The 25,980-nt window shown below is 41.4% G+C and overlaps 1 protein-coding gene across 4 annotated transcripts in view; it reads right to left on the reverse strand.

Annotated features, from left to right (window-relative positions):
* Positions 1–25,665, reverse strand: part of mpp2b (membrane protein, palmitoylated 2b (MAGUK p55 subfamily member 2)) — a 65,074-nt gene extending 39,409 nt beyond the window's left edge. Inside the window, exons 1-3 of one of the 4 annotated variants that reach the window (XM_034708605.1) lie at positions 25,443–25,665; positions 25,267–25,366; positions 6,534–6,609 (exon numbers count right to left, since the gene is read on the reverse strand). In XM_034708605.1, the coding sequence (XP_034564496.1) occupies positions 6,534–6,564 (31 nt within the window). In that variant the 5' untranslated portion in view covers positions 6,565–6,609; positions 25,267–25,366; positions 25,443–25,665. Of the gene's footprint in view, positions 1–6,533; positions 6,610–6,814; positions 7,017–25,266 lie in introns of those variants that run through there. The other 3 variants (XM_034708604.1, XM_034708606.1, XM_034708607.1) reach the window with 3 other exon arrangements.
* Positions 25,666–25,980: the final 315 nt, after the last annotated feature.

Below are 25,980 nucleotides of genomic sequence, written 5' to 3' on the forward strand. Positions count from 1 at the left end.
CTATCTCATTAAAAAAGACTTTACAGGAAAATCATGGCAACTCTGACCTCCTCTCTTTGCTGGCCAATCAGAAGGATGCTGTTTAAGCCACCACATTGCCATGGTGATGCTTGTTCCAAGCTGGTGTGAAAGGGACACAGGCTGGATCCCCTTATTAGCCTGCTGAAGGTCACCACTGGAGACAACACTTGTGATATTTGTTGACATTTTGCAAATGGACAGCAGCTCCCATTACACCCCCCACATGGGCACAGAGAGTGTGGGCGAGGGACACTTTTATGTGAAGTTCTTTTGGGGGGTAAACTAACAAGCACGAGTTGACAGTCGTGCAGTGATACATTTCGATTTTGACTTTATTTTCACTGCAGTGGTTAATGAAAGAACAAACAGATAGTCAGGGTGTGATGGGGGTGAAATAATTACCAGTGTCACAGCATTATCCAAAAACCCTCTGCCAGAACTGAATTAAATTGTCCCATTGTGTTAAAAACCCAGCGATTATCTTTGACAGCGTAATCCTACCAACACGCTCCACTCAGTGATCCATCATCTGTGTTTGAACACTGCTTCATTAGTCCAGTAGGCACACAGAATAGTCCTCTGATAGTTAGAGGGCTTTGGTGTGTGTGTGTGTGTGTGTGTGTGTGTGTGTGTGTGTGTGTGTGTGTGTGTGTGTGTGTGTGTGTGTGTGTGTGTGTGTGTGTGTGTGTGTGTGTGTGTGTGTGTGCAGGGAGAGGGAGGTGAAAGGGAGAGTTATTTGAAGGTTGTGAGTCTGACACTTCCAAGCGTGCTGTCTCTGATCCGAACACTGTTGCATATGAATGACCCCCTACCTACTCCCCATGAATGCACAATGCACAGGAGGTCTCTCTCTCTCTCTCCTGGTCCTCCTCTTTTCTTCTCACACACACATGAACTGTGAGATGGGATATGAACGCTTTGACAGTAAATGTGATTCATCATGGCTGTCACCCCTGTCTTGTCAGGGTACATTACACAACAGCAGATATCTTGCAACATGCTGCGCTATGTGACATGCAGTAGACAGTCAATGATGTAATGATGCTTCCAACGCCAACTTATTTAACAAGACAAAATCAAATAGATGAACACAAGTGAAAAGTGGTGCTACATAAATAGATATGGACTCAAGCTCAGAAGATATTACTGTGTAGTATGCAGCCACATGTAATATTAATGAACTTCCATGAAATATGGATAGGATGTATGGTGCTTCCCACTCCATGCTGTGTGAGCAAACATTATCCCGGGATTATCATCACAACAACTAATCCATGGCTGCTCTGAAACTGGACATTTCTCTCTTGATGACTCCCAGATTTTGTCTTTCTTTACTTTTCTCAAAGTGCAGAAAAAAATAAGTAAATCAAATAAACAAAAACGTAGCATGTTTTCATTGCACTTTCCTGTCTCTCTTCTTCACTTTGGAGTCTCCTGCTTCAGATTTCTGAACATCGCACGCTGCCCAGGGTCCTAATCTGTCTCTGCTCATCTTCATCACACTCTGGAGGTTTGAACCAGCGCGTCAGGAGCAGGTGCAATGCGAATTTATAACGCCAACTAGCCCTCAACCTGCCGCCGGTGTGTGCACCAGCATATCTGCACCTGCTTAGATGTAATTTTAACACTCATTCCACATTAACGTCTGCAGAGCTTCTGTGCAAGAAATCTTCTCTAACCTGTGCTGAAGAGACAAAAACAAACAGCCGGAGAACTTATTTGTTTTAATAACCCATCCTGCATTGCTCACACGCTCACAGGTAAGGACTTGTGCTCTTACCTTCTCCCCCCAGCTTCATTTCAAGGCCATCCAGGGAGTTGGCTGAGTCGCCCTCCTCCAGGGAGAGTCTTCCAAACACACTGCCCGCCATGGTGAATAACACCTCTCTACAGTAACACACCCAGTACTGTATCTGAAGCAGGCTAAGAGATCTACTCCTCTCTCTTCCTTCCCTCTCTCTCTTTCCTCCTCTTACTGTCAAAGCAGCTCCTCGCTCTCTCCTCCCTCTTCACCTGCTCTTGACGTGAATGTGTATAAGCTCTGCCCGGCTGAGCAGCTCCTCCTCGCGCATGAATGAATGGAGGCGAGAGAGGTGGTGTGTGCATGAGGAAAGGGAAAGGTGGGGGAAGAAAAGGGAGGGAGGGAAGTATGATGCTCTCATTAGGGGGAGGGAGGAGAGGAGAGAAGGCATGGTGATTTTCCCTCTGGGCTTTCTCTGTGGGGGTTAACTGGGGGAAGGAGCAGCAGAAGGCTGGCTTGCTGGAAGGAGGGTTGGTCAGGGATGTGGTGCAATAGGAGATGACACATAAACAAGTGATAACCTTCTGTTAGTGACGTCACAGACACGTAGAAACAAAGCAAGTCTTGCTATGGATATAAGCATGTTAATTTAGACATTAATATGTGTATCCTCTGCTCACAAATCAAAATGAAACATTTATCAGAGTTCCTCAGCTGACAGGAGAAGAGAAAAATATCTAATGTTCAAAAGCAAACATGACCCTTCTCTAACCCTTCTCAAAGTCTGTGCAAAAATAGCCTCACTGAAAATGCTGCTTTATAAAAAAAAAAGGACATGAATGAGTTTGGAGAAACAATTTACTGTGTGTTACTAAAAATGCCAGTCATCCAACCTCAGCCCACGGCTAGTGTACAAATCAAGCCTGACTGACAGCCCATTACAAGAAAAGAAACTCACATTTTAACTCACCCTGGAACTGCTTTTTCTCTGTCTATTCTGCAGCTGACTGTTGCAATTTATGACGAAGCTATAATACACTATAAAGCTTTTGAGTTCTAGATTTGGTCATTTATTAACAAATACACTGAGGCTCTTAATTTCCCTGACATCTGGCCATGGCTTTTTTAATCTTTTATGAGTCTGGATCAAGCGCCTGTGGCAATGAGAGAGGAGGAAATGCATGGAAGCATGGCTATGTGCCAGTGTGGAGCTTAATGCTGCCACCTTTTTTTGGCATTCAAACTAGGAAATATAATTCTGCTGCTGTCACAGAGCTACATTTCCATCTTTGATACCAGCGCCAAGTTACACATCAAAAAATTCATTGTGATACGAAGCCAACAATAGGGGGCATCTATATGACTTCAGCTCCAGAAATAATGTCAAAACTTTTGAAAAACAGCATAAATCATTTTGTTATTTTAGACAAAATCCGTCACATACTTTGGCTCCAGGATTAATTTCAGGCCTGGAGTCCAGTCCCAGATATGACGCATTGTTTGGAGTGGCTGCCATACTTTTGAGATATTGCACTCCAATCTGTTTTCGATTGTTCTCCTTTTTTTTTTTCATGTCAGTCTTGGAGTATTACCAGACTGCAATGAATATAAAAATACATTTCATGGGGTACAATCAGTCATTTCCAAGTAAACAGGCATTCATCTTAAATTCTGAACAGCAGAACAAAAATCTTAATGCCAAAGTAGCTGCAGAGGCACTGTGGGGAATATTTAACTGATATTTAAATAGTAAGTGAGAAGTAAGTTAGCAAGACGAAAGATTTGTTTACTTTATATAATTTTCTTTTTAAATAATGTGTTGTACTAACGGCTGACACTGGAGCAGGATTAGCAAAAAGGTGTATATTATCTGTTAAAGTATCATTTTAAATGGAAAAACTTTAAAACCAGGGCTTCACTAGGTAAAGAGCAAAATGATTATGAACAGGAGTAAAAGTTAGTGCCAGTGTGTGAATGCTTCAATGCTCTTTGTAGACTAAAGATCTACAGTAGTGCTAGGGGCGATACTTCAAAAAACAATATGTCAATAATAAACACGACAAATGTCAAATCAGTTTCTTTCAAATTTAACGACAGATTTTTACTCCTGAATGAAAGCTGGACAGGACTGACAGTTAAATAGCTCATATCTGGGATCAAGTCCTCTGATAAGCTTCACAGTTTTCACAGTTTGAGTTCATTTACATAATTACATTGGATACAGTGTAACAGTTTTGTAGAGTGCTATTTCGAATAGTGCACCACCCTTTAAGGCTTCTAAGTGTTACACGCGTATTGATAGTTTCCCATAGTGCAGTGAATGCATCATGGTTATTCATTGTTCAGTCAACTCTGGCTATGGTGGATATTAAATGTGTTCCAGATGCACAGCAGAAGTTGTCTGTGTACTCTTGCTTAACTCACATGGACAGCATAGTGTAAGTCTAAGACCAGAGAAGGACACCCTCAAAAATGACTGAACAAAGGTCGTGTTACTTGTGTTAGCTGACATCATCAGCACAGTTTTGCAGTGCACTCTGCTCTATTCTTTTGTCGGACTGTAAATAACCAAAGTATCTCAGCTACTGAAGGTGAGTGGCCTTTACTGTTGACAATGTCTACACCCTGCTTTGAGGTGGTGGATATTGACTTTTCTTCGGTGTCGCTGTTTCTCATTTCGGCTGTGTTTCAATTCAGCTACAAAAGTCTGTAAACTTCTGACTAGTTTTGTAGTCAAGACCACATTAACCGAGACCAAGTCATGTCTGAGACCAGAGTGCACCGAGACCAAGACAAGACTAAGACATTGAGGGATCGAGACCGAGTCTAGACCAAGACCAAGGCAGTGCAAGACCGAGACAAGACCAAGACCATATCAATGAAAAATCACTATGAGAGTTAACAAAATAAAAGATTTCTGTTTGTTTTATTTAAGTTTGCTTTAAATACAATTGACAGCATCAAGCAAGGTTTGGTTTTGTCTTTGTTGACTTTCTTTTGACGCGCTTTGAGAGCCTTTTGACTCCTTAAGTTTCGTTTTGGTCGTCGTTAATTTAACTTTAGCTTTAGCTGGTAAAGTTAAAAAAGTGTTTTCTGTTGCCTGTGATCTCAGGAGAGGTAGGAGGTAGGCAGGATTATTTGTCAAGCCTTCCTTTTCTCATTAGTTGTGTGCATTTTTTTATATTCTTTAGTTAATATTTGTAGTGTTTTTATCTGATGGGTTATAGGTGTAATCCTGTGGCAGGTATTTAATTGTGCCCTTCTCTGGTCACGGGCACACAGTCTCTCCTCCTTTCATCTGTCTCCATTCATTAATGCACGAGTGCAGGGGGCGTGTCAAAAGACGCGGCCTTAACAGCTGAGGAAAATATGAATGAATTGAGAAACTCTGGGACACAGAGTGCATCAGTTGTGGTCTCAACCGGTCTTGATAAAAAATACAGAGTCCGCCTAGTCCGAGACAAGCCAGAGTAAAAGTGCTTTTGATTCCGAGACGAGACCTTAAAGTTAAAAAAAAAGTTCGAAGTCTTCTTTATTGTCAAATAAACTGCAGTATGCACTAGACATACTGAGGATTTCATATTGCGTTTCTCATCTAAGACCCTCAGCGTTGATTTTGGGTGGGGGTCAGTGACTGGGTTGAGTCTGTGAAGGGGGCACTATGGGAAGAGGGGGCAAAACAGGGAGAGTTCAGCATCCTGACTGCCCGACTAAATAAGCAGTCTTGAGACCAAGGCCGGTCTCGAGTACTACAACACTACTTCTAACCCTGAGACATGATTGGCTGCTTGTCGCTGTCTTCTTCTTCTTTTTTATGTTGAGTGACAACTAGCATCTAAGGCACATTAGTGCCCCCCAACCTGTCCAGTGTTTGGGTGGTGTAATCACAGGTTTAAATTTGTATTTGAGAAAAGTATTCACAATAATTATTGTTATCGTTTTACCGCTCAGCCCTAAATTATTCCATGTGCATATTTACTTTATTTGGACATTTATTGTGACACCACACTTCATGACATCAGGGCTAACGTTAACAGTAGAATCAACCCTGTACATCTGGTCATCATTTGTAAGCTACCGGCACTACATGAGGTTTTACACTGTTTTGTTATAATACATTACAGTTAATAATTTTACAACAGCCGTGATGGTGCTTCGTCGCAGACAAACACACTACCCATTCCCTCCAAAGGGTTCACCAGAATCCACAGTAAGGCTCCTCACAGTGCCATCATAAGGAAATCAATCCATCCTTTGGGTTTTACAAAGCACTATTATAGTCATCATTGATTAGTTAACACTTCATAATAACACACTTACTTCATACTTCAGAAAGGGGTGTGTGTGTGTGTGTGTGTGTGTGTGTGTGTGTGTGTGTGTGTGTGTGTGTGTGTGTGTGTGTGTGTGTGTGTGTGTGTGTTAGCATGTGCATGTGCCAAACCAGCCTCTAGTGCAGATTAGACGTGCATGTGCGTTGAGTGGAGGGCGGTGGATAATACAACAGCTAATCCTTGGAGGCATGACTGATCTGAAGCTGAGTTTTAGCGCTCCATTAGCCAGCTCATTAAGTCACATTAGAACTCTGGAGATGAGATACATGTCCTGTGTGCTGGAGCAACCACGGGCCACTCACCATCTCCTACCTCTTCTCTCTTTCCATATCTCTCTCGCACACTGAGACACACACACACACACACACACACACACACACACACACACACACACACACACATACACATAGTGGGAGTTATAGCAGAACTGAGCCACTTACCGGAGTCAGAGCTGGATGTTGCCACAGGCATTTTAAAATTCTTCCAAGAATCCTCCCAAAAAACTTGTTATGTCAGCTGCAATGAAAGAGAGACAAGAGAGTTGTATTGAAAACACTAATGATGTATTGATTGGTTGTATGGAGGCTAGATTTCTTCGTTGTCAGACCACTGAGGCATGATTAAAGTGGAAAGAAGTTCTTTACCAAGTACATGTTTCAGAAGAGTTTTGAATATTTCATGGTTTGTTTTATGAGCTTTTTATAGATTTAATAGCTCTTACGTGTGTTGCCGGGTTGAGGTCTTTCCAGTTCAACAAACAGGGATCAGTAGAAGTCTAAATCAAGCCATGGCAAACAAAACAAATCTTTTTCTGTCATCATAGCAGTCAATGGACTTACATACAAACTCAGCTCCTTCCTAATTCGTCCAAACAAGCTCCCACACAGGACAATAGCCATCTAACTTTGTTAATAACCTTTAAATAGAACAGCCAGTTGCTGCGGTAACAGCCAAACAGTTTTAACCGTCACGTCCGAGGGGAAATACTATTAGCCACAGTTGGAAAGATTGAGTGTGCGGGGTGAGTGAGTGGGCAGGGGAGCTAACATTAGCTTAGTGAGGATATCTGTGGAGTCTAATTGATCCATTTAAAAACAGGCAAAGAGGAAAAGCAACAAACATAACAGACAGAAGCCGGGAGACTAAGTGTGTGTTGTCCTGAGGTTTAAACCCTGCGTCTCGGGTGACATAGAGTTTGGTACACACAGTGAATAGGAGTGAAGGAGGGGTGAGATCTAAATGATTTATATATGATATAACAGAACAAGCAATCAAGAAGAAACAGAAAGAAAGAAAGAAAGAGAAAAGGAACCAGGGAGGATCTATCTGTATGGAGAAAGAGATTGGGGTTCAGAGACAGAAAGAGAGGAGAGAGATTTGCAGGGGGGGACAAAAACGCCTCCAACACTTTGCAACTTTGCCACAGCACCAGAGTTCTGCCATCAGAACAACTTTGCACTAACATATTGCGCCCCAAAACGACGTAGTATTTGTGTCCCAGTGTTTGATTCCACATATTACAACTTTGCAGAAGCGCAAAAGGCACAGCCCACACACACACACACATACACACTCCGACATGCACATACACACAGCGCTGGCTCCAACGCTCCACATGGCCACCGTCTTCCCCCCAATTCCATCTCTGTTACTACCCCTGAGACTCAGAGGTGGAACAACTTTGCCCCTCAGTGTGTTACACACTGCAGATGTAACAGGGCCATAAATATCAGTCTTGGAACGACAGTATGTAAGAGTCTGTAGAGACGGAGAGAGAATTAATGCCGCAAGCAGCGATGAACAGGCCCTCTCACCTTTAGGTGCACATTAGGGGCCTGTTGCAGCCACAGGATGCCCAGCAGAATGTTCCTGTGTTGCAGCAATGACTCTGCAACAAACTCTTTACTTCAAAAAGTTGTTGAATACTGTAGTAGCATTAAAGCAAACTATCCCAGGAGAACTGTGAAACTTCTGTTTACCTTGATAACTGAATTTGTTTTGCTGAATAGTTAAAAAAAATTCATCTAACAAATATTTAAGTCGTTTCCGTGCAAAATAAAGACCAAAATGTACAACGTGTAGTGTGATCAACAACATAAAATCAACATGTGGTTAAGAACGTTTCTCAATTATAAGCCTTTTAGCCAAAGGTTTCACTAGATATTTATGTTTTAAGGTGGGAGGAAAGAAAGACAGGGGGGAGTAAGAGATATGTGCGGAGAGAGAGAGATGGAGGAGGAGACACAGGTGGAGGGACAGGGAAGGGAGGAGGAGACAGAGGGGAGGATTAGAGGTAGGGGAGGAGAAGAGAAGGGGTAGGATGAAAGTTAGGGGAGGAAGACAGGGGGAGGAGGAGAGACCAGAAGAGGAAGACAGCAGGGAGGAGGAAAGACCGGAAGAGGAAGACAGCAGAGGAGGAGAGACCGGAAAAGGAAGACAGAGGGGAGGAAGAAAGAGGGGAGGAGGACAGACAGGCGCAAGAAGAAAGAGGGGAGGAGAAGAGAAAGGCAGAAAGAGAAGAGGGCAGGGGAGACAAGGTGAGAAAGAGAGAGGGGAGGAAGAGAGACAGGCGCAGGAAGAGAGAGGGGAGGAGAAGAGACAGACGGAGAAGGAGGGGAGGCCGGCGGAGGAAGAGAGGGGGAGGAGGAGAGACCAAAAGAGGAAGACAGAGGGGAGGAGGAGAGACCGGAAAAGGAAGACAGAGGGGAGGAAGAGAGGGGGAGGAGGAGAGACAGGCAGAGTAAGAGAGAGAGGGAGAGGATGACAGGGAAGGAAGAGAAAAGGGAGGAGGAGAGACAGGGGAGGAAAAGAGAGGGGAGGAGGAGAGACATGGGTGGAAAAGAGAGGGGAGGAGGAGAGACGGGAGGAATAGAGATAGGCGGAGGGAATGGGAAGGGAGGAGGACACAGATGGGAGGATGAGATGCAGGGGAGGAGAAGAGAAGAGGGGAGATCGAGAGGTAGGGGAGGAAGAGAGAGAGGGGGAGAGACCGAAAGAAGAAGAGAGAGGGGAGGAGGAGAGACAGGCCTAGAGAGAGAGAGGGCAGGAGGGGAGGAGGGGAGGAGGGGAGACAGGTGGAGGAAGCGAGAGGAGAGGAGAGACAGGGGAGGGAGAGAGAGGGTTGAGGAGAGAAAGGGAGGAGAGACATGGGGAGGAAGAGAGGGGACGAGAAGATGAGAGGGGAGGAAGAGAGAGGGGACAAGGACAGAGAAATGGGTAAAAAGAGAGAGTGGAGGTTGACAGAGAGATGGGGAGAGAAGAATAGGGATGGAAAGAGAGACGGAGTGAGAAAGAGAAAGGGAGATACAGAAAGAAGCGGGGGGGAGGAGAAGCAGAGCAAGAGGGGGAGATCAAAAAGGAACAATGGTGATGAAGAAAACCTGTAAACTAATGAGGGAAAGACACTGGTACCCAAGGATGGTGATTTATGGTTGCCATGGCAATAGCTATCTATAGTGGAACGAGTGCAGTGACAAAAAACAACAATGTCACCTCAGGGTCAGAGTGTGTGTGTGTGTATATGTGCAAAATAGAATGTCCCAGCACTGAAGGATTTAAAATAACGAGCCACAGGGGGCGCTATCAGTGACGGTTCATAAGACTGAATCAAACTCTATCAGGGTTCAAAACCGAATAAAAATAACATTCTGTATTTTGTCTTTCCTAAATAATCAGCTGATATTTCCAAATTTGCCAAAGCCATCGCTTTGGATAAAAGCGTCTGCTAAATGACATTGTAACATTGTAACTAGAAAACTTAAAGGAAAAGTAAGATTTTGGTCACTCACTTCAAGACAATGAACCGGCTTAAAGCAGTTAACAAGATATAAAGCAAGTCACTTACAGGACAAAGAACATAGATACAGGCAGTAAATAATAAGAACACTGGGTATTCAGTTGTGATAACTAGAATTAGGCATTTAAAAGCAGCGTTTTCTAAGACATGTTAGATACAAGGGGTGAGAGCTGCAATATACTATTTACGACACAATAAAACAAGACTTTTTCATTCCTTCTTTTAGGGTTTAAATAACCTAGTTTATGTTCACGTGTTCGAGAAGAGACAGCCTCATTAAACTGTCATTTTTTATGCTTTACTGACATTTTTACTGCCTTATGCCTTGGTTACTGTCTTTGGATTAAAAACAAGCTTTTATTTTGAAAGGTACTCCCGCAAGATCATCATTTGTTTTGTCTCTTTTTCTCTCTTTGTTACGTCACAAATAACTAAACATGACTCATCAGGATGGCTTAATATTAAGGTTAAACTACAAATAAAAACAGGAAAATGCGAAAATGGTCAGAAAATATACTTTGGTGGGTCCCAGGTATTGTCTCTGTCTGAAAAACCTGATTGCGTTGCATCAACAGCAAATTATCTTACTTGCTCCAGTCACATCTGTAATCTTCTAGCCTGCTGCACACATTAGACTGTACGCATTAGGGGATGTAGTTTCAGTGATATCACGTGAAGACCCTGTGCAGTGTGTTGGATATTAAATTTCCCAAACCGTTTTTTCAGACCAGGCTTTAAACATGAATAATTTGCTATAAAAATTGGCATTTTAACATTAAAAATAATGGAGATTCATTGGCTTTTGGCCCCAAGTGGACACTTGATGAACTGTGTTTTTTCACTTGCAATGGCTCCTTTTTTTAACATTGGTTGCAGCTTGTTTCAGATTAAAGATACATAAGGCCATCGGACAAGAGAAGTAAACGGCACATATTGCTCTCATGTTAAAACAGGGAACGATGATTAATTTTGACTCGTCACTTAAGTGCAATGACTTTCAACTGTCTAGTTAAGTTATATCCCTACTGGATATGCTAAGATTACTTAAGTACTGTATTAGAAGCGTTCTTTAGACATGTCTACAGTGCAGTCAGTGGACATACACGTGTCATAATCAGAGTAGCAACAGCAATTTGTCAAGTACAGCCTCTCGCCTGTTAATCATCAGCCCTTTTTGTTGTAAACACACACATACTCACATAACAGTTTGCAATATGGGGTTAACTAGAGTATACACTGCTGCATATTAACAGGGATTTCAGTTGAATAGTCATTTCCAGTAGGCATGTAAACAGCTCAGTAGAGATTTCAGAATAAGGCCTAAAACTGGAATATGTGGTGTTCAAAAAAAAGTAGTCTTATGAATGCTGTTCCTTTGTCTCAGTGGGAAGGTAAAATGTTGCCACACCAATGACTTCAGGAAAGCAGGAGAATTCTCCAGCTCTGCTAAAATCTCTCTAATGCTTCTCCTTTATCTCTGCCTCCTGCTGTGAACATGGTGTCCCCAAAAGTGCACCTGTAGGCCAGTGGTAAGATACACTGTGTGGTCTCTGAAGTGTTTTTCCCCCTGTGGATGTGCAGACATAGACACACAGGGAGAAAAAAATAGTATTACAAAAACATTGAACCAGCTTATTTCAGAGATTTGACCGTATATACAGTTGTGCTCATAAGTTTAAATACCCTGGCAGAATTTGTGATTTTTTTGGTCATTTTTCAGAGAATATGATTGATGAGAGAAAAACTTTATTTCACTCATGGTTAGTGGTTGGGTGAAGCAAAATGTTGATCCAACAACTGTGTTTACTCTTTTTATCAAAAAGACAACAGAAACTACCCAAGAAACCATACATTCTGCCAGGGTATGTAAACTTATGAGCACAACTGTATCTTTGGTCATTTTTCATAAACAACTAACATTGTGAAACCCCTTAATATGAGAACAAAAACGTATCTGTAATATCCCTTTTTAATTATTCCCTCTGGAATCTTCTATTTGAAGTCATTACACACACTTCATCACCCAAATAGCAGCATATTTTTAATGTATTCTTCCATAGATTTACCCACCATGCAGTCATCTTTGCAGTAACCTGGTTATACGTTTGAATATTGTCCATTGTTTTTGGTCTTCTATATTTAACCCGCTCTCTGTGTCTTATGTAATCGATCCATTTCTCCTAACCCACGGACATGTCAAATTGTGCTATGAATAATACCAACTGATCTCACTGTTACAGACTCATACATAAAAGCTGTCACATTTCTTAAGTTTCTTTCTCTATTTCAATTCAATTTGGTCGAGTGAAGGAAACTTCATAATGATTTTGATGCTAGATATTGTCTTTCTTTTTGTAATCTTCAAGTTAAATGAAAATATATGTTTTTCTTTCATATTGGAGCATTTGTGGGAGCATGTATGGTCTCCACACGTCACTGGTGAGGACAACATGATTCCTTGTTTATCGCCTGCAATTCTTCTGTGACACTGAAACCCATTCTTCATCGCTGAGGGGTCATGCGCTCATGTAAAACTCAGATCTACACGGATCAGGTCTCTAATACCACATACCATTCTCCCTGGCTTATCTGTGCGATCCTGTGTTTCCACTGTGAAATGACAGAGCTTGTTAAAAGTGTTCAGTGACCACACGGCCGCTGAAAAGTCAAAGCCGATTGCTGCAGTGCTCAGCCGTGCTTGAGCAGCAGGAGGTGGGTTGGGGTTGGAGGGTTGTTCACTCTGCCACTCACTCTGTTTCTTTTTCTATTCATGGATGAAGAATAATTAGCCCAGATCTAATGACCGTGCAGGCATCACTACTAGTGGCATTTCTTGTTAATTGGTGGCATATTCTGGCTGAATATCGAGGTCTAACAACCAGTAGTCAATCTCTACAGTCAAGGATTAAAAAAGATTTCTCATAAAACTATAAAAGACTGAAGTTGAGGTTATGAAATACAGATGTAAGTGATACTTTGAGCAGAAATAATGTTTATTATTAAAGACCCTGCAGCTTCCAGTCATGCCAGAGTCATGTCTCGATATGTAAACTGTCTCTGCTCGCTCAGTGATGCTCCATCTCTCTCTCTATTTGTCAACACATAAACACACATACACATACACGCACACACATGAGTAACTCTCCATCTTCTTGGTGCAGGAAAAGAGCAGCTCAATAGCACAGCTGCCATGATATCCCATTTGCAGACCTGCTATCATCTCTTCACTGTTATCTATTAAAACAAGAGGCCAGCTGGGCGTGTGTGTGTGGGTGTGTGGGTGTGTGGGTGTGCGTGTGTGTGGTTTTCATTCATGCCTACACATCTATAATTACATATTCCCTGACCTTTTAAATGCACTCATTGAAATAACCCTTTTACTGTGAAACAACAATGTACATTTAAATCCCTATATCTAAGAGGTATTATATGGGCAGCGATGACGTCAAAGGTCAAAGCTGGTGGTTTAAAAATATCTGTAGATCAAGACAATAAGTGCTACTGCTATGTTTCAAAACCTCAAAATAGGATGAGAGGATCTATCTCTACTAAATGACTGTATTTTGTATAGTGTAATTAATTTCCCTTTTTTATTCTTAAAGGGTTTTTTTTATAGTATGAATGTCCTTAGTTTCAAATGAAATGTTATTTGATGGTCCAATTATCCATATTTCTTATTCCGCAAGGACACACAGAAGTGGCTGAAGGACGTGTCTATTCTCATGTAATTTATTTCAAAGCAGTACATATAAAAAATCGACACTTTAAATAAAAGCTGTGCTTGTGTCCTTTTGAAAAAAGAAAAAAATCTTCCTTCATATTTCATCCAGGAGCCGTGACACAAGCAGTGACCCAGGTGTTTGTATGCCAAGTGTAAAATGCCCTGAGCCATTCCCACAGTGAGGCTGCATTAAAGCCTGTAAACATGCACAGTCACACACACACTCACACACTCACACTCACACTCACACACACACACACACACACACACACACACACACACACACACACACAGTCCATGCACCAGCAACCAAACAAGTCTTAATCCACACATGCAGGCTGGCGTCAGGCCTAAAAATAACCCTGTGCTCCCACAGGTTCAGCTCCTCTCATTACTTGACAAGGGAAAACTGTCGTATCCAAGACAACCGTGAGCAGCTCTTCGCCTTTTTCCCCGGCGCTTCGCCATGGCAACAAGGGAAAATGCGTAAAATAATAATAAGATGGAGCTAAAATTGGGTCTATTAAAAGGTCTGAGCTACACATCGTCACTGAGCTGATCTTCTTGAGTGTAGGATCAAAAATGTTTTTCTATCATCTTGATTTAACTATTTATGTTTTGCTTATTAAAATAAATACAAACTAATGGTTTTATTTAAAGTTGTAGTCAACAGTTAAACAGAGGGGGTCACTTTACAAAAAGGAAACATCTCTTCAAACAGCCCTGATGGTGTGAAATCACACATATATTTTGATTTCATGAGCATGGATGTGAAATTATCTGCCGCCTAAATACAATGACTAATGCAATAGTAGCAGCTTAAATAATTTAAAAAGAACATACGATAAACTGTGAAGATGTAACTTTCTCAGAAACCCAAACACTTTATACTTTTCTTACAATGGAGTTCAACTTAAAAGGTTTCTCGTCAAGCTTCTTTAAGTGTCTGCCCTTGAGAGTCTTCTAGAAACTCCTCTTTGCTTATGAGTATAAAACTAAAAACTAAACTCTTTCTCAGCAGACGGTAATAAAGCAGTTCATTCAAATCTGCTTTCTGGGGCTCATAATAACATCAATATCAAAACAAAAGCATGGAGGTCTTTTGAAGGAGGAAATCAATTCAAGTGCACTTTCGAGCTGCGTGCATGCTTCACTGACTACAAAATAAAAAGTGTGCCATCCTGCCTGCATGCATATTAACACACAAGGTGCTACAGCAAGCAAACACAGACTGGGCACAGATTTAGCTGTAGGTTTAAGGATACCTAAGCATTAGCTGAAAAGAATCAGTAATGATCTGTTATTGGCTAACAGATTTGGGACTCATTCAATCTCTATTTACAGATTCTACATGGATGTATAAAATCTGTGGGTGGGGGTCTGGATTCTACTCTGTCAAGTGTTCTGGAGTCTATCTGAAGTCAGAGTAGTGTTGATCAATAATGTGTTTCTTATTCTTATTTCAAGTAAATTGTAAGAAAATAGGTTTCTTTTTCAGTGTTAATACGGCTGTACTAAATCAGTGAGGCGTCTGTGAAACTATTAACAGTGAAGCTGAAACTAACCAGGGATAGAATAATGTTTGCTAGTGTGCAGGATTGAATGAACCAAATAATGACGTTCATTTTGCACGTATCTTTTTTGTAGGTTTTGGGGGGCTTTTAATGCCTCTGTTTAGCGACGGGACAGTAGACAGAGTAGGAAACTGGGAAGGGAAAATAAGGAATGGCATACTGTACTGAACCACGGGTCAGATTTAAATCTGCTTCGAGGACTGTCTCACCACTACCTGGACGGCTGCAGGTGCTTAAGAGCCTTGATTGAGGCAGGACAAAAGAGCTGGAAGTCAGACTGGGAGAGGGAAGCACACGGCTGGAAGAGGAAAAAGGAGCACTGGGAACTGAGCACAGGAAAGTAACAGAAAGGAACCTTTTTTTGATAACAGAGACTTTAAGTTGAACTGGACTCATTTTTGATTATTTTTAAAAAGGAACTATTTTCTTCTCCGGGAAGTTTTAAGTTACCTTTTGATACCTTGTTTGAAGAATGACCTGAGTTACCTTTTTGTTTTGTGTGATTACACCTGTGGTTAAATAAACCCCTCCTTTTGTTGAACCTGACCTGAGACTGTTTTGGAGTGATTTTACACTTTCCCACCTTGTACCGCCCTAGAAACCTCTCATGATGTCACAGATGGAGCGTGAGATCCACAGGCGGATTGGTGCGGCGTCAGCAGTGATGCGGACGTTGTATCGGACCATTGTGGTGAAGAGGGAGCTGAGCCGGAAGGTAAAGCTTTCGATTTACCAGTCGGTCTACGTTCCAACCCTCACCTATGGCCATGAGCTGTGGGTCATGACCGAAAGGATAAGATCGCGGATACAAGCGGCTGAAATGAGTTTTCTGCGATGGGTGTCTGGGCTCGGCCTTAGAGATAGGGTCAGGAGCTCAGATATCCGGAGGGAGCTCGGAGTAGAGCCGCTGCTCCTCCGCGTCGAAAGGAGTCAGCTGAGGTGGTTCGGGCATCTGATTAGGATGCCTCCCGGACGCCTCCCTTTAGAGGTGTTCCGGGCACGTCCAACTGGGAGAAGGCCCCGGGGTAGACCCAGAACGCGGTGGAGGGATTATATCTCCCGCCTGGTCTGGGAACGCCTCGGGATTCCCCAGGAGGAGTGTCGCCGGGGAGAGGGATGTCTGGGTCAATTTGCTTGGACTGCTACCCCCGCGACCCGACCCCGGATAAGCGGAAGAAAATGGATGGATGGATGAATGGATGGATGGATGGATGGATGGACTGTATCATCAGTACATGGTACGTGCGATTTAACCAATGAGTTAAACAAGCTTCCCATTTACAGATATATCTTCAAGGGCAAATTTTGATCAAGTCAGCTGTGCCTCTCATTGGAAGACTCTTAATCTCAATATCTTCGAAATTGCTGTGTTAGAAATTCAGCCCCGTTCAGTGTGTGCCGATCGAGAAATGAGCTATCCAGACTACACTCGTCTTTTGTACCAGGCTGTAAACATGTTTATTTCTGCTGTAAAGATCGGCTTTTTTGAATTGGTGTGTATGTGGTTTCCGGTACTTCCAGAGCCAGCCTCAAGCAGATCCTCGATGAACTGCAGTTTTTAACACTAACCGCATTGGACTCATATTTTTAGACCAGAGGTTGCTGCTTGATTATGATACGAGTTTCTATCTTTAGATACCACTTGTTGCTCTCTTGTCCATCAGCTGATGGGGCTGTAATTACTGTAATAATAATTAAATGTCACATAGATAACAATGAGAGGCTGAAGGACTCAGACTAGTGCTGAGAGCCACCCCGGGGGTCATTTACAATCTTCCCCCTGCTGGGATTTCATTAAAGCTCTCCACTTTTCTGAATGAGCAGCTGTAATGGTATAACAAAAGGTTATGTCACTGTTTCAATGTCACTAAAATTACTCCTGAGCTAAAGTCTGTTGGGTTATCGCCAGAATAAAACAGAATAAAACTGAGCTTTAGGACCAACGCTAACACACTGGCTTGCCTACGTTTATAGAGTAAATTTCATGAACTGTGGAGTGGGTTTAATATAATATACAACCCTCCTTTTGATGATGGTAAATGCAACACTGTGTGGCTACTCAAGGGCTTGACCAATATAGTCATGCACCTGCTATGAAAAAATATCTTAAAAATAAATAGGAGTTATATGAGATGATATTCAGGAGGATGTATTTGAGGAAGCATCAAAGGATTATGGTGTTAAAGTACCATGGTCTGGCTTGTTTAGGATGTTTTCCATCAGACAGCCGCTTCAAGGAGCTCATTGTTATCAATCAGCATGGATATATTTTTATCAGGTTTCACAGGTATAATAAAGTACAGTCAAAGCTAATAATCTAGCTAAAAAAACAAACAAACAGGTATCCTGCAACAGTTGATGTAACTAACCAGTTCAAAGTAAAATAAATAAGCAGCTTGTATGAGATCAGACGAGTAAATGTAAAGAATCACTTGCATGATGCTTTATTTGAATTAAATTGTGTGTAAGTTAGGGTTGCAAAGGGTTGGAAAATTTCCAGTAAATTTCCGGTGGGAAGTTAAGCTGGGGAGTTTCGGAAATAGTCCAAATTGGAAACTTTCCATGGAAATTTATGGGAGTTAACTTGGAATTGAGGGTAATTTAATGGAAAGGTATCATATCCAAGCATAAATATTTGTTTTGTTATAAGCAAACATCCATCGAAAATAATACAATTAAAACAGATTTATTTGTAAGTAGAACTTTATCAAGTGTTAAATATTTTATTGAACAATCAATTTTTTCATTGAAGAAAAAAAACATGAATGTTGAGTTAAATATTACTCATCCCCCCAACCCGACACATTCAAAATTTAGCAAAATGCAATCCCAACAAATTTCCATTCAAAATTTTTAACGAAAAGAGCCCCTCTCCCTCCAAAAAAGTCCCATTCAACATGCAAATTAAAAAGGGCATGTAGGGGGCGTGGTCTCAATAGCCCCGTTGTAAGCAGTGTGCTATGTGCATGTGATTGAGGAATAGCATAGATATTCAACTGCACTTGCATGAAATCTGGTTGTTTTAGTCAGGATTATACTAAAATATATTTTCCCCAACTATATTTAAGTTCCCTATTAAGAGCCAACCTTCAATTTAGTAAATTCCAGGTTTATTCCCGTTTATTCACATAAATTCCCATCAATTTCCATGGAAAGTTTCCAACTTTGAAAATTCCCGGAATTTTTCCACCCAAGTTGGAGTGCAAATCAATACATTAGCAACTGACAAAAACCTTAAATTAGCACTGAGAAAGAGAACCTCATTAGGACTGGAGGCTCCAGTTTCCAACTACCAACAACCAGCTCTTCTCTCATTTTTGTGAAAAGTTATGCAAGCCACACGTACAGGTCTCAACAATATCAAGGCAAAGAGGTTCATTTCCTCATCTGTGGAAGTTACATTCCTGTCTGCTCAGAGTGCTGATCATGATGATGATGAAGACGATGTTTGATTTGACCAACTGTTTTATTTGTAAAAAATATCCAGGCCAAACACCTTCCTGCACGACACAGCAGAACACAAGTTAACCAATATCTTCAAAGGGTTAAATATCTACAGAAGGAGACACACACCATTGGTAAGCTCTCATTTTTGCATGATTGGATTAGTGTTTCAGATCTGAAATGATACATGCAAATTAAGTTATCTCAGTGTTTTTGTTACAGTTTGACTAACTGTGAAAAAATAAATGCCAGTAGTGTGTTCAGACTGGTTTGTGGACTGAGGGAAACTGCTCGCACCATTCCAAAATGTAAGCAGCTACAGTGACACTTTGACTGAAAGTAAATAATGTAAATAAGGACTTTGCATGACCCACTTCACTCCATGCTTAGCCGTCTGTTTAATGTAAAATAAAGAAGCATCAGTTCAACAGAGTTACTGTGTGCAGTAACTCTTTTAGAAGAAACATTTTTCCAGTTTTATGGCAATACATTTGTTGACACAAAAGAGATTTGATCTTCACCTCAATGTCCCACATGAAAGCCCTTTTAAGGCAACATACTATTTGTTTTCTGTATAATAAATATTGCAAGGAAGGGACAAAAATACACAAAAGATCTTCCACTTCTCTTCCGTAACAGTCTAGCGCACTAGCAGCTAAGCTTAGTTTATTGCTAATGCTAACATACTCACAATAGCTGATGACCTGTTATTGATTTGCAGGTAACGTTTACCATATGTAACATAGTTGAGCTTGTTAATATCCTTAATTTTACAATGAGAAATAAAAATGATGTATTACTGAAGATAATCATTAGTTTTGTATGTATTCAAACTGAAATTGTAGCCTGATGTCGGCACTTGTTGGAAAGTTAGGAATAACCGAAGTGATCACGCTTCATCCTCTGGGGACCATGAATGTCTGTAAAAAATGTGCTTTACCATCTGGTAAATTTTTAGATGTTTTTCTAAATAAGTAAAGATTCTCATTTCAGGCTTGAACATAGTCGAGGAATAAAAGTGTGTAGACTTTTCTCTCTTGGGAACATGAATGTCAGTATCACATTTTAATGCAATCTATCAAACAGATAATGTGGTGGAACAACCAGAACAACTACTAACTCTGAAAGCCACATTAACACAGGCAAAAAATCTCATATTGGCCCATTAATAGTCCATTTTTATACAATAATCCTAAATATGGAAGGCTGTAGTTTGTGGAAGAGGTGGCAGGTTTGAGAGTAAATGAGCAGATCATTTTTATGAATGGCATGGCAGAGATTGAATAAAGATGCTGAGATGTTGTGAGCTGCTGCAGGTTAATCCCACTATGGAATCCAGTGAAGCTGGGTCCTACTTCTCTAAGCCTCTCTCTGCAAACTGAAGACTTCCTGTTTGATAGTAATTAATTAAACGGCAGAGCTTGTCAAAGCAGCAAAACTGCACAGTAATGTTACATTAATAAGTAAAGGTACCTTTTTATGTGACGTGAAACAACCAGTCTTCATTTCTCATTACATTGGGATCCATGTGAGGATTTAAGGTTACACAGGAGGAGCTCTGGTCTTTCCTAACTGTGATCTTTATGTCCTGATGGCAATCAATACATAATGTGTTCTTAAAAAAGAGCAAAAAAAGCCGCTATCTACAGCCGGAGTAAACTTGGGAAAACACCAACCAATCCCTGTCATCAGGAGCCAAAATATGAAACCAATCAAATTCCGGCCTGCCGTTCTGCCCGCCTCCTGCGCATACATTTCAAGTTTGTTTGTGTTTTTAACTTTCACTATGATAATATTTTGGTGTTTTCTTACCACTGAGTGAGACATGAGTTGACAGTGCAAAACACAAACAATGTGCTGAGGACTGGTTTTGAATCAGTCACGATCATATGGTTGCGAAAGCAGTGGCGCTCCTGCATGTGAGTGGGGGGGGCTCCGAGGGGAGGGGGGGAGGGGTTAGATAGAGTCCTGAGGAAATGCTACATTCAAATTTACGCAAGTTTTCTGTGACTACCAACCCTAGCTTTAAAAGACTTATATAGATCCAGTGTCAAATGTGCATTTATCGAAGCTTAAAATTTCCTGGTCAAGTAGTCTACATCACAGTTCTGGCATTTTTGTTCTAATTTGATCTTAATTCTTAAGAATTAGTGGAGCAACGGATCATCGTTGATCCGTGATCCGTACGGATGCCTCTCCACGGATCGGCACGGAGGTGGTCTGCGGATCGGTTGAGGAAAAAAGTTGCGCGTGTTCACGTGATGACCGCATGTAGAATCTACACTCACTCATGAAGCGCAGCGGTAGTCATGGCAAGTGAAGGAGCAGAGGAACTTGAAATCCTTCCTGCATCTGTTCTGTCACATGTATGGGAGCATTTTGGTTTCCCTGTGAATTACAGTGAATGCTGAATGTGCTTGAGCCATGTTATGAAATTCCGTTGCGCACCCACTAGACCAGAGGCTGTCAATACGCGGCCCGCGGGCCACATCCAGCCGCCTATTTGTGGCCCCCCGAACTGTTATTCCTTCACTCTGTGTTTTGGTCGGGTCACCTCGTGTTTACCGGGACTTGTCTCCATGTCAACAATACGCAGACAGGCTGTTACTGGGTCACTTAGAGTCCAATGCTGCTAGTGCAATTTTTAACTTTCACTTTTGTTTATGGAGCAGTTCGCATATTGGCACTTTGCCAGCTGTAGGACCCTAGAATGCACAAAAACGGTGTGTTCAGTTTGCAGCTCAAAGAAAAGTGGACAGGGAAAATCAGCAAATGAAAGAAGAATGGAGTGACACTTTTGAAGTTCCTCTGCTCCTTCACTTGCCATGCCATGAAATGCAGTGAATGAGGCAGGACTGGGCCCACAGTAAATTTTGAGTTGATGGTTGTTTTTATTTAATGGGCAAAAGTTTACAAGTGTTTTACAAAATAAATGGAGGACAAAGTTATATTTGGTTTTTTTGGTTTTTTTTTTGCTGATCCGAAAAAAGATCTGATCCGTGACTCAAAACGGTGATCCTATCCGAACCGTGAGTTTTTTGATCCGTTGCACCCCTATTCAGAATGCATATGAAAAAATCTTGAGACCATTCGGACTATTATTTAAGATACAGTGAGCTTTGGAGTCTTGCTTAAAATATGAAAGTTAGGCTTGAAATTCATTCATTCATCTGTTTTTGGTGTGTATTTTTCTCATTCTTTATTATGTAGCAATGGAAATTGATCACATCCCAGTGGCATAAAATTCTGATTTGATACTTATGTTATTTGTTCATGTGAATGAGCAAACATAGACAGTATATGCCAATTTTTTAATTTGTTGCCTGCAACACATTTTTAAAAAGTTGATACATGTTCCTGTCGACCATTGTGATGCATCACCTCTTCTTTTAACAACTGTGTAAGTGTTAAGGAACCAAGGACATAAGATGCTGTCACTATGAAAGAGGAATGTTTTGCCATTCTGACTTGGCCTCTTTGGTCTCTTTTGCTGTATTTTATTCTCTATAATGTGACAACTTTTTCTATGGATGACAAGTCAGGATTCTTCTTCTAGGAAGCCTTGCTGTAGATACATGTAGTATCTTGTTTGACATTTAGTTGCTTAAAGGGGACATATCACGCTTTTTTCATCAATATATATTGGTCTAAGAGGTCCCCAAAACATGTCTTCAAAGTTTATGCTCAAAAAAACACTTTGAAGATTTTGGCATGCCTGAAAAGTCCTCTTCTTCATTCCTCATCAGAACAGTCTGTTTTCCCTCTGACCACGCCCCCTCCGGAAGTGGATGTGCCCCGGCTCTCCAGCACGTTGATCTAATGTTTACATGTTGGCTGAATATACACGGCTGCTCAGAGATCGGGTTACTTCAACCCTCTGAATCTGATCCTGACGGAGAGGCGCCTGTAGCAGGATCTTTCTGAACGATTGGTCACAGATTTAGTGTTTCTTGTTGTTTTATTTGTCAGTATGTAGACGTGTGTCTTGGTACACAGCTACGAACATGTAGCTATGTGGCTATGCTAACTAGCGCTAGCACTTATCCATGATAAATAAAAATCATCCACTAGATCTTCAAATCTGCAGACGTGGGGAGTAAAACCGACCTTTGTGTTTATTAAGACAGCCTACAACCAGCATGCCTCCCTCCTAAGCTCCTTGTTAGCACACATTTGTGCAGGTAATGAAAAACGGAGGGGGGATTCAGTATTATTTTATACAGTCTATGGGCTGAACAAGCTCCGAGCTCTGACTCCGTGACAGACCGGATATTGTTGTTACGTAACAAAAACACGGAAGTCTGAAACGGCTCGTTTCACACACATTTACAGAAAGGTGTAGAAATCAGAACAGGGGCAGAATGGATTTTTTTCATTCTCGGGGGGTTTGTAGACATGCCAGGGACACATATTTCAGGTAAAGAACCATTAAAAAGTCAATTTTGCATGATATGTCACCTTTAAACAAGCAGGTTCCTTCCCTGATAAAGACGTAGTCTACTTTGCCACATATGTTGTTCTAAAACCCTTTTTATCATTCAGCATTACTGGAGCTATCACAAATGTGAAAGTTGTCTATGCCATGTGCACTAATGTTTCCCCCCTCATTCCATCACAGATGCTGGACTTTAAACTATGTGCTGATAACAAGCCAAGAGGTCTCTCCTCTTCAGTCCGAAGGACACAGTGTCTACTTTTACTGAACAGGATTTCAAATTTGGACTTATTAGAACAGTTTTCCACTTCGCCTCAGTCCATATTAAATGGGCTTGCCATTAGAGATGGCAGTGGCATAGCAGAATCTGGTTTTATATAAAGTTTCTTCTTTGCATGGTACAGTTTTAACTTGCATTGGTGGATGCAGTGACAAACTGTGTTCTGAGACAATGATATCTGGAAGTGATTTTTGAGCCCATGCAGTGATTACCACTTCAGAGTCATGTCTGTTTGTTTTAAATGCAGTGCTGCCTGAGGGCCTGAACTATAGTAATGTCAGCCTTGCTCCTGGATAACGGAGACTCATTTAAATTCTGTGATCTTTTAATGATATATCATTCTGTAGATGATGAAATCCCAAAATTCTTCATAATTTTACACTAAGAAACATTATTCTTAAAATGTTGCACTATTTTGCCAGCACAGACTTTCAGAGTGGTGAACCCTTCTCTGTCTTTACTTCTTTGTGGTATTTACTGAACAAGGGGTTACAACCATAGACTGTATAAATAATGGATATAGTATCCGTTACGACACCCATCTGTTCCTGAGCGCTGTTTTGAAGCCAATCGAAGGTGGCAGCCATATTGGAAATGCGGAACTCAACCAGGCACATTGTGACGGAAAGTTTGAGCCTCCTAGCCAACAGCTATGTGTTCCCGTCCGGGAGTCCAGTCAGTCATGTCCTTATTTGGGCAAAAACTTGTAATCTTAATATCTTCTGAACCATTGCGTTAGAAAAAAATTCAACCCCCGTACAGTGTGTGCCGATAGAGAAATTAGCTACGTAGAGCCAAGCCGTTATTTGAACCAGGCTGTAAACATGTTTATTAATGCTGCAAAGATTGTCTTTTTTCATCTATGTGGTTTCCAGTGTTTCTGCAGCCAGCCTCAAGCAGATTCTCGATGAATTGTAGTTTATAACACTTCCACCTGGGCTTCATATTTTGAGACCGGAGGTTGCTGCTTGGTTTCAACATGTGGCATATCGTAATTGTTGTTGGTGTTGCTGTTGTTGTTGTTATTTTTACATTTTACAGTGTCTCAGCTTTTTTGGAGACAAGATTTTACACCAAATGACTTTTAGTAAAAAAAACAAAAAAAAAAACAAGTTCAGTATGTAGGTGATGTAACCTGCTTGAATCTGGTTTTGATCTTAATAGTGGTTAATTGTGATTCATTGTTATCTAAATTACACTGAATCTTCAATTCTTTATTCAGTGAATTCTACATCGCATATTTGTCACCGGAATATGCACAGTATTTCTTCATTTCTAAGAGTACAGCTCTTTCCCTTACTTATCATCCTCTACCCTGCACGTCAGGCTGTTTTCTGCACCCACACCTCGATTGGTCCCCACGCGCTCGAACGTCTTTGCTTGTGGGCATGCGCAATGGCAATGAACAGGTGCATGACGTCTGTCCAGCCCCTTGTTATTAAGATAACTACGTTCTTCGAATTCATCTTCAATAAACACATTACAGCAAAATGTTTCGGATGAAGGATTTCAAATATTGTTTTTCTATCTGTGGAAATCGTATAGGTACAAATAGCCCGAGGATAATTAGGGTAGCTGAATAAAAATTGCATGTGGCGACTGGTTGAGGACGACGAGCTTTTAGAAGAGGCAATGATAATATACGTATATAAGTGCGTATCCTCCTTGCCAGAGGAAGATTGGACTGGAAAACACGCGTTTTAGCGTCACTGGAACGCGTAATAAGACTTAGAGAGTCGTTAAATTAACAGGACAGATGAATTAACATATGACTGTGTGTACTAACATCCACCTGGCGACTGGCGAAGGTGGACTTCATCTCTGCAAAGCTTTTACCAGAGAACAACATTCATTTCATCCATCAAACTACACTAAAAAATGACATTCTCTCCGTGATACACAACCAAAGGTCGAAGCGCTCACCTGTCCGGTCACCTTTATCCGGCTGTCTCGGTCTGAGCTGCAGAACAGATTCTTGGGGTATATCCACTGGTTCACTCGCAGGAGTTGAAGCACGATAGGTCTGGTTTAATCAGTGCAGTCACTTTCACTACACAGAAACCGACTGCAACCCACACAAACTGCTATCTTTACCTCACCTTAAACGGCTCGCGTGCTCTCATAAATAGCTCCATCGATTGAAAGCCAATTGGCTGCTCTGTAGGTACTTATCCCGTATCCCGGTGGATTTACGGGAGGGTTTTTGTAATGACAGAGGCGTCTCTCGATGTTGTATCCCGATGAGAAGTTGAAGCGTGTCTGCTACCGACGATAAAAACCCTGACAAGAGCAGCACTAAGGTACTCTAACTCACCAATGCACGTGAATGGTGATATAGTGCCATCTGGTGTCAGGAGGAGGAAAGGCTGTCTGTGTATTCACCAGGGGCGATTCTAGGATCGGATGTTTAGGGGTGCTGAGCCGGGCAAAATAAATGTCACTGTTTTGTACATTTTAATGCAATTTCATTCCCACATTTGTGAAAGAAAAGTATAACACTTTTTGTGAAAGTCTGTGACTAAACCATCAAATCTGATAATGGTTATTTAAATGCTGAGCCACAGCAAAAGATAAATGGATTGGATTCATGACAGAAACATATTTTAACCCTGATTTCTGGGGAAAGACAACTAATTT

The sequence above is a fragment of the Notolabrus celidotus genome, chromosome 18 (assembly GCF_009762535.1).
Source record: "Notolabrus celidotus isolate fNotCel1 chromosome 18, fNotCel1.pri, whole genome shotgun sequence".
In the NCBI taxonomy this organism is placed as follows: Eukaryota; Metazoa; Chordata; class Actinopteri; order Labriformes; family Labridae; genus Notolabrus; species Notolabrus celidotus.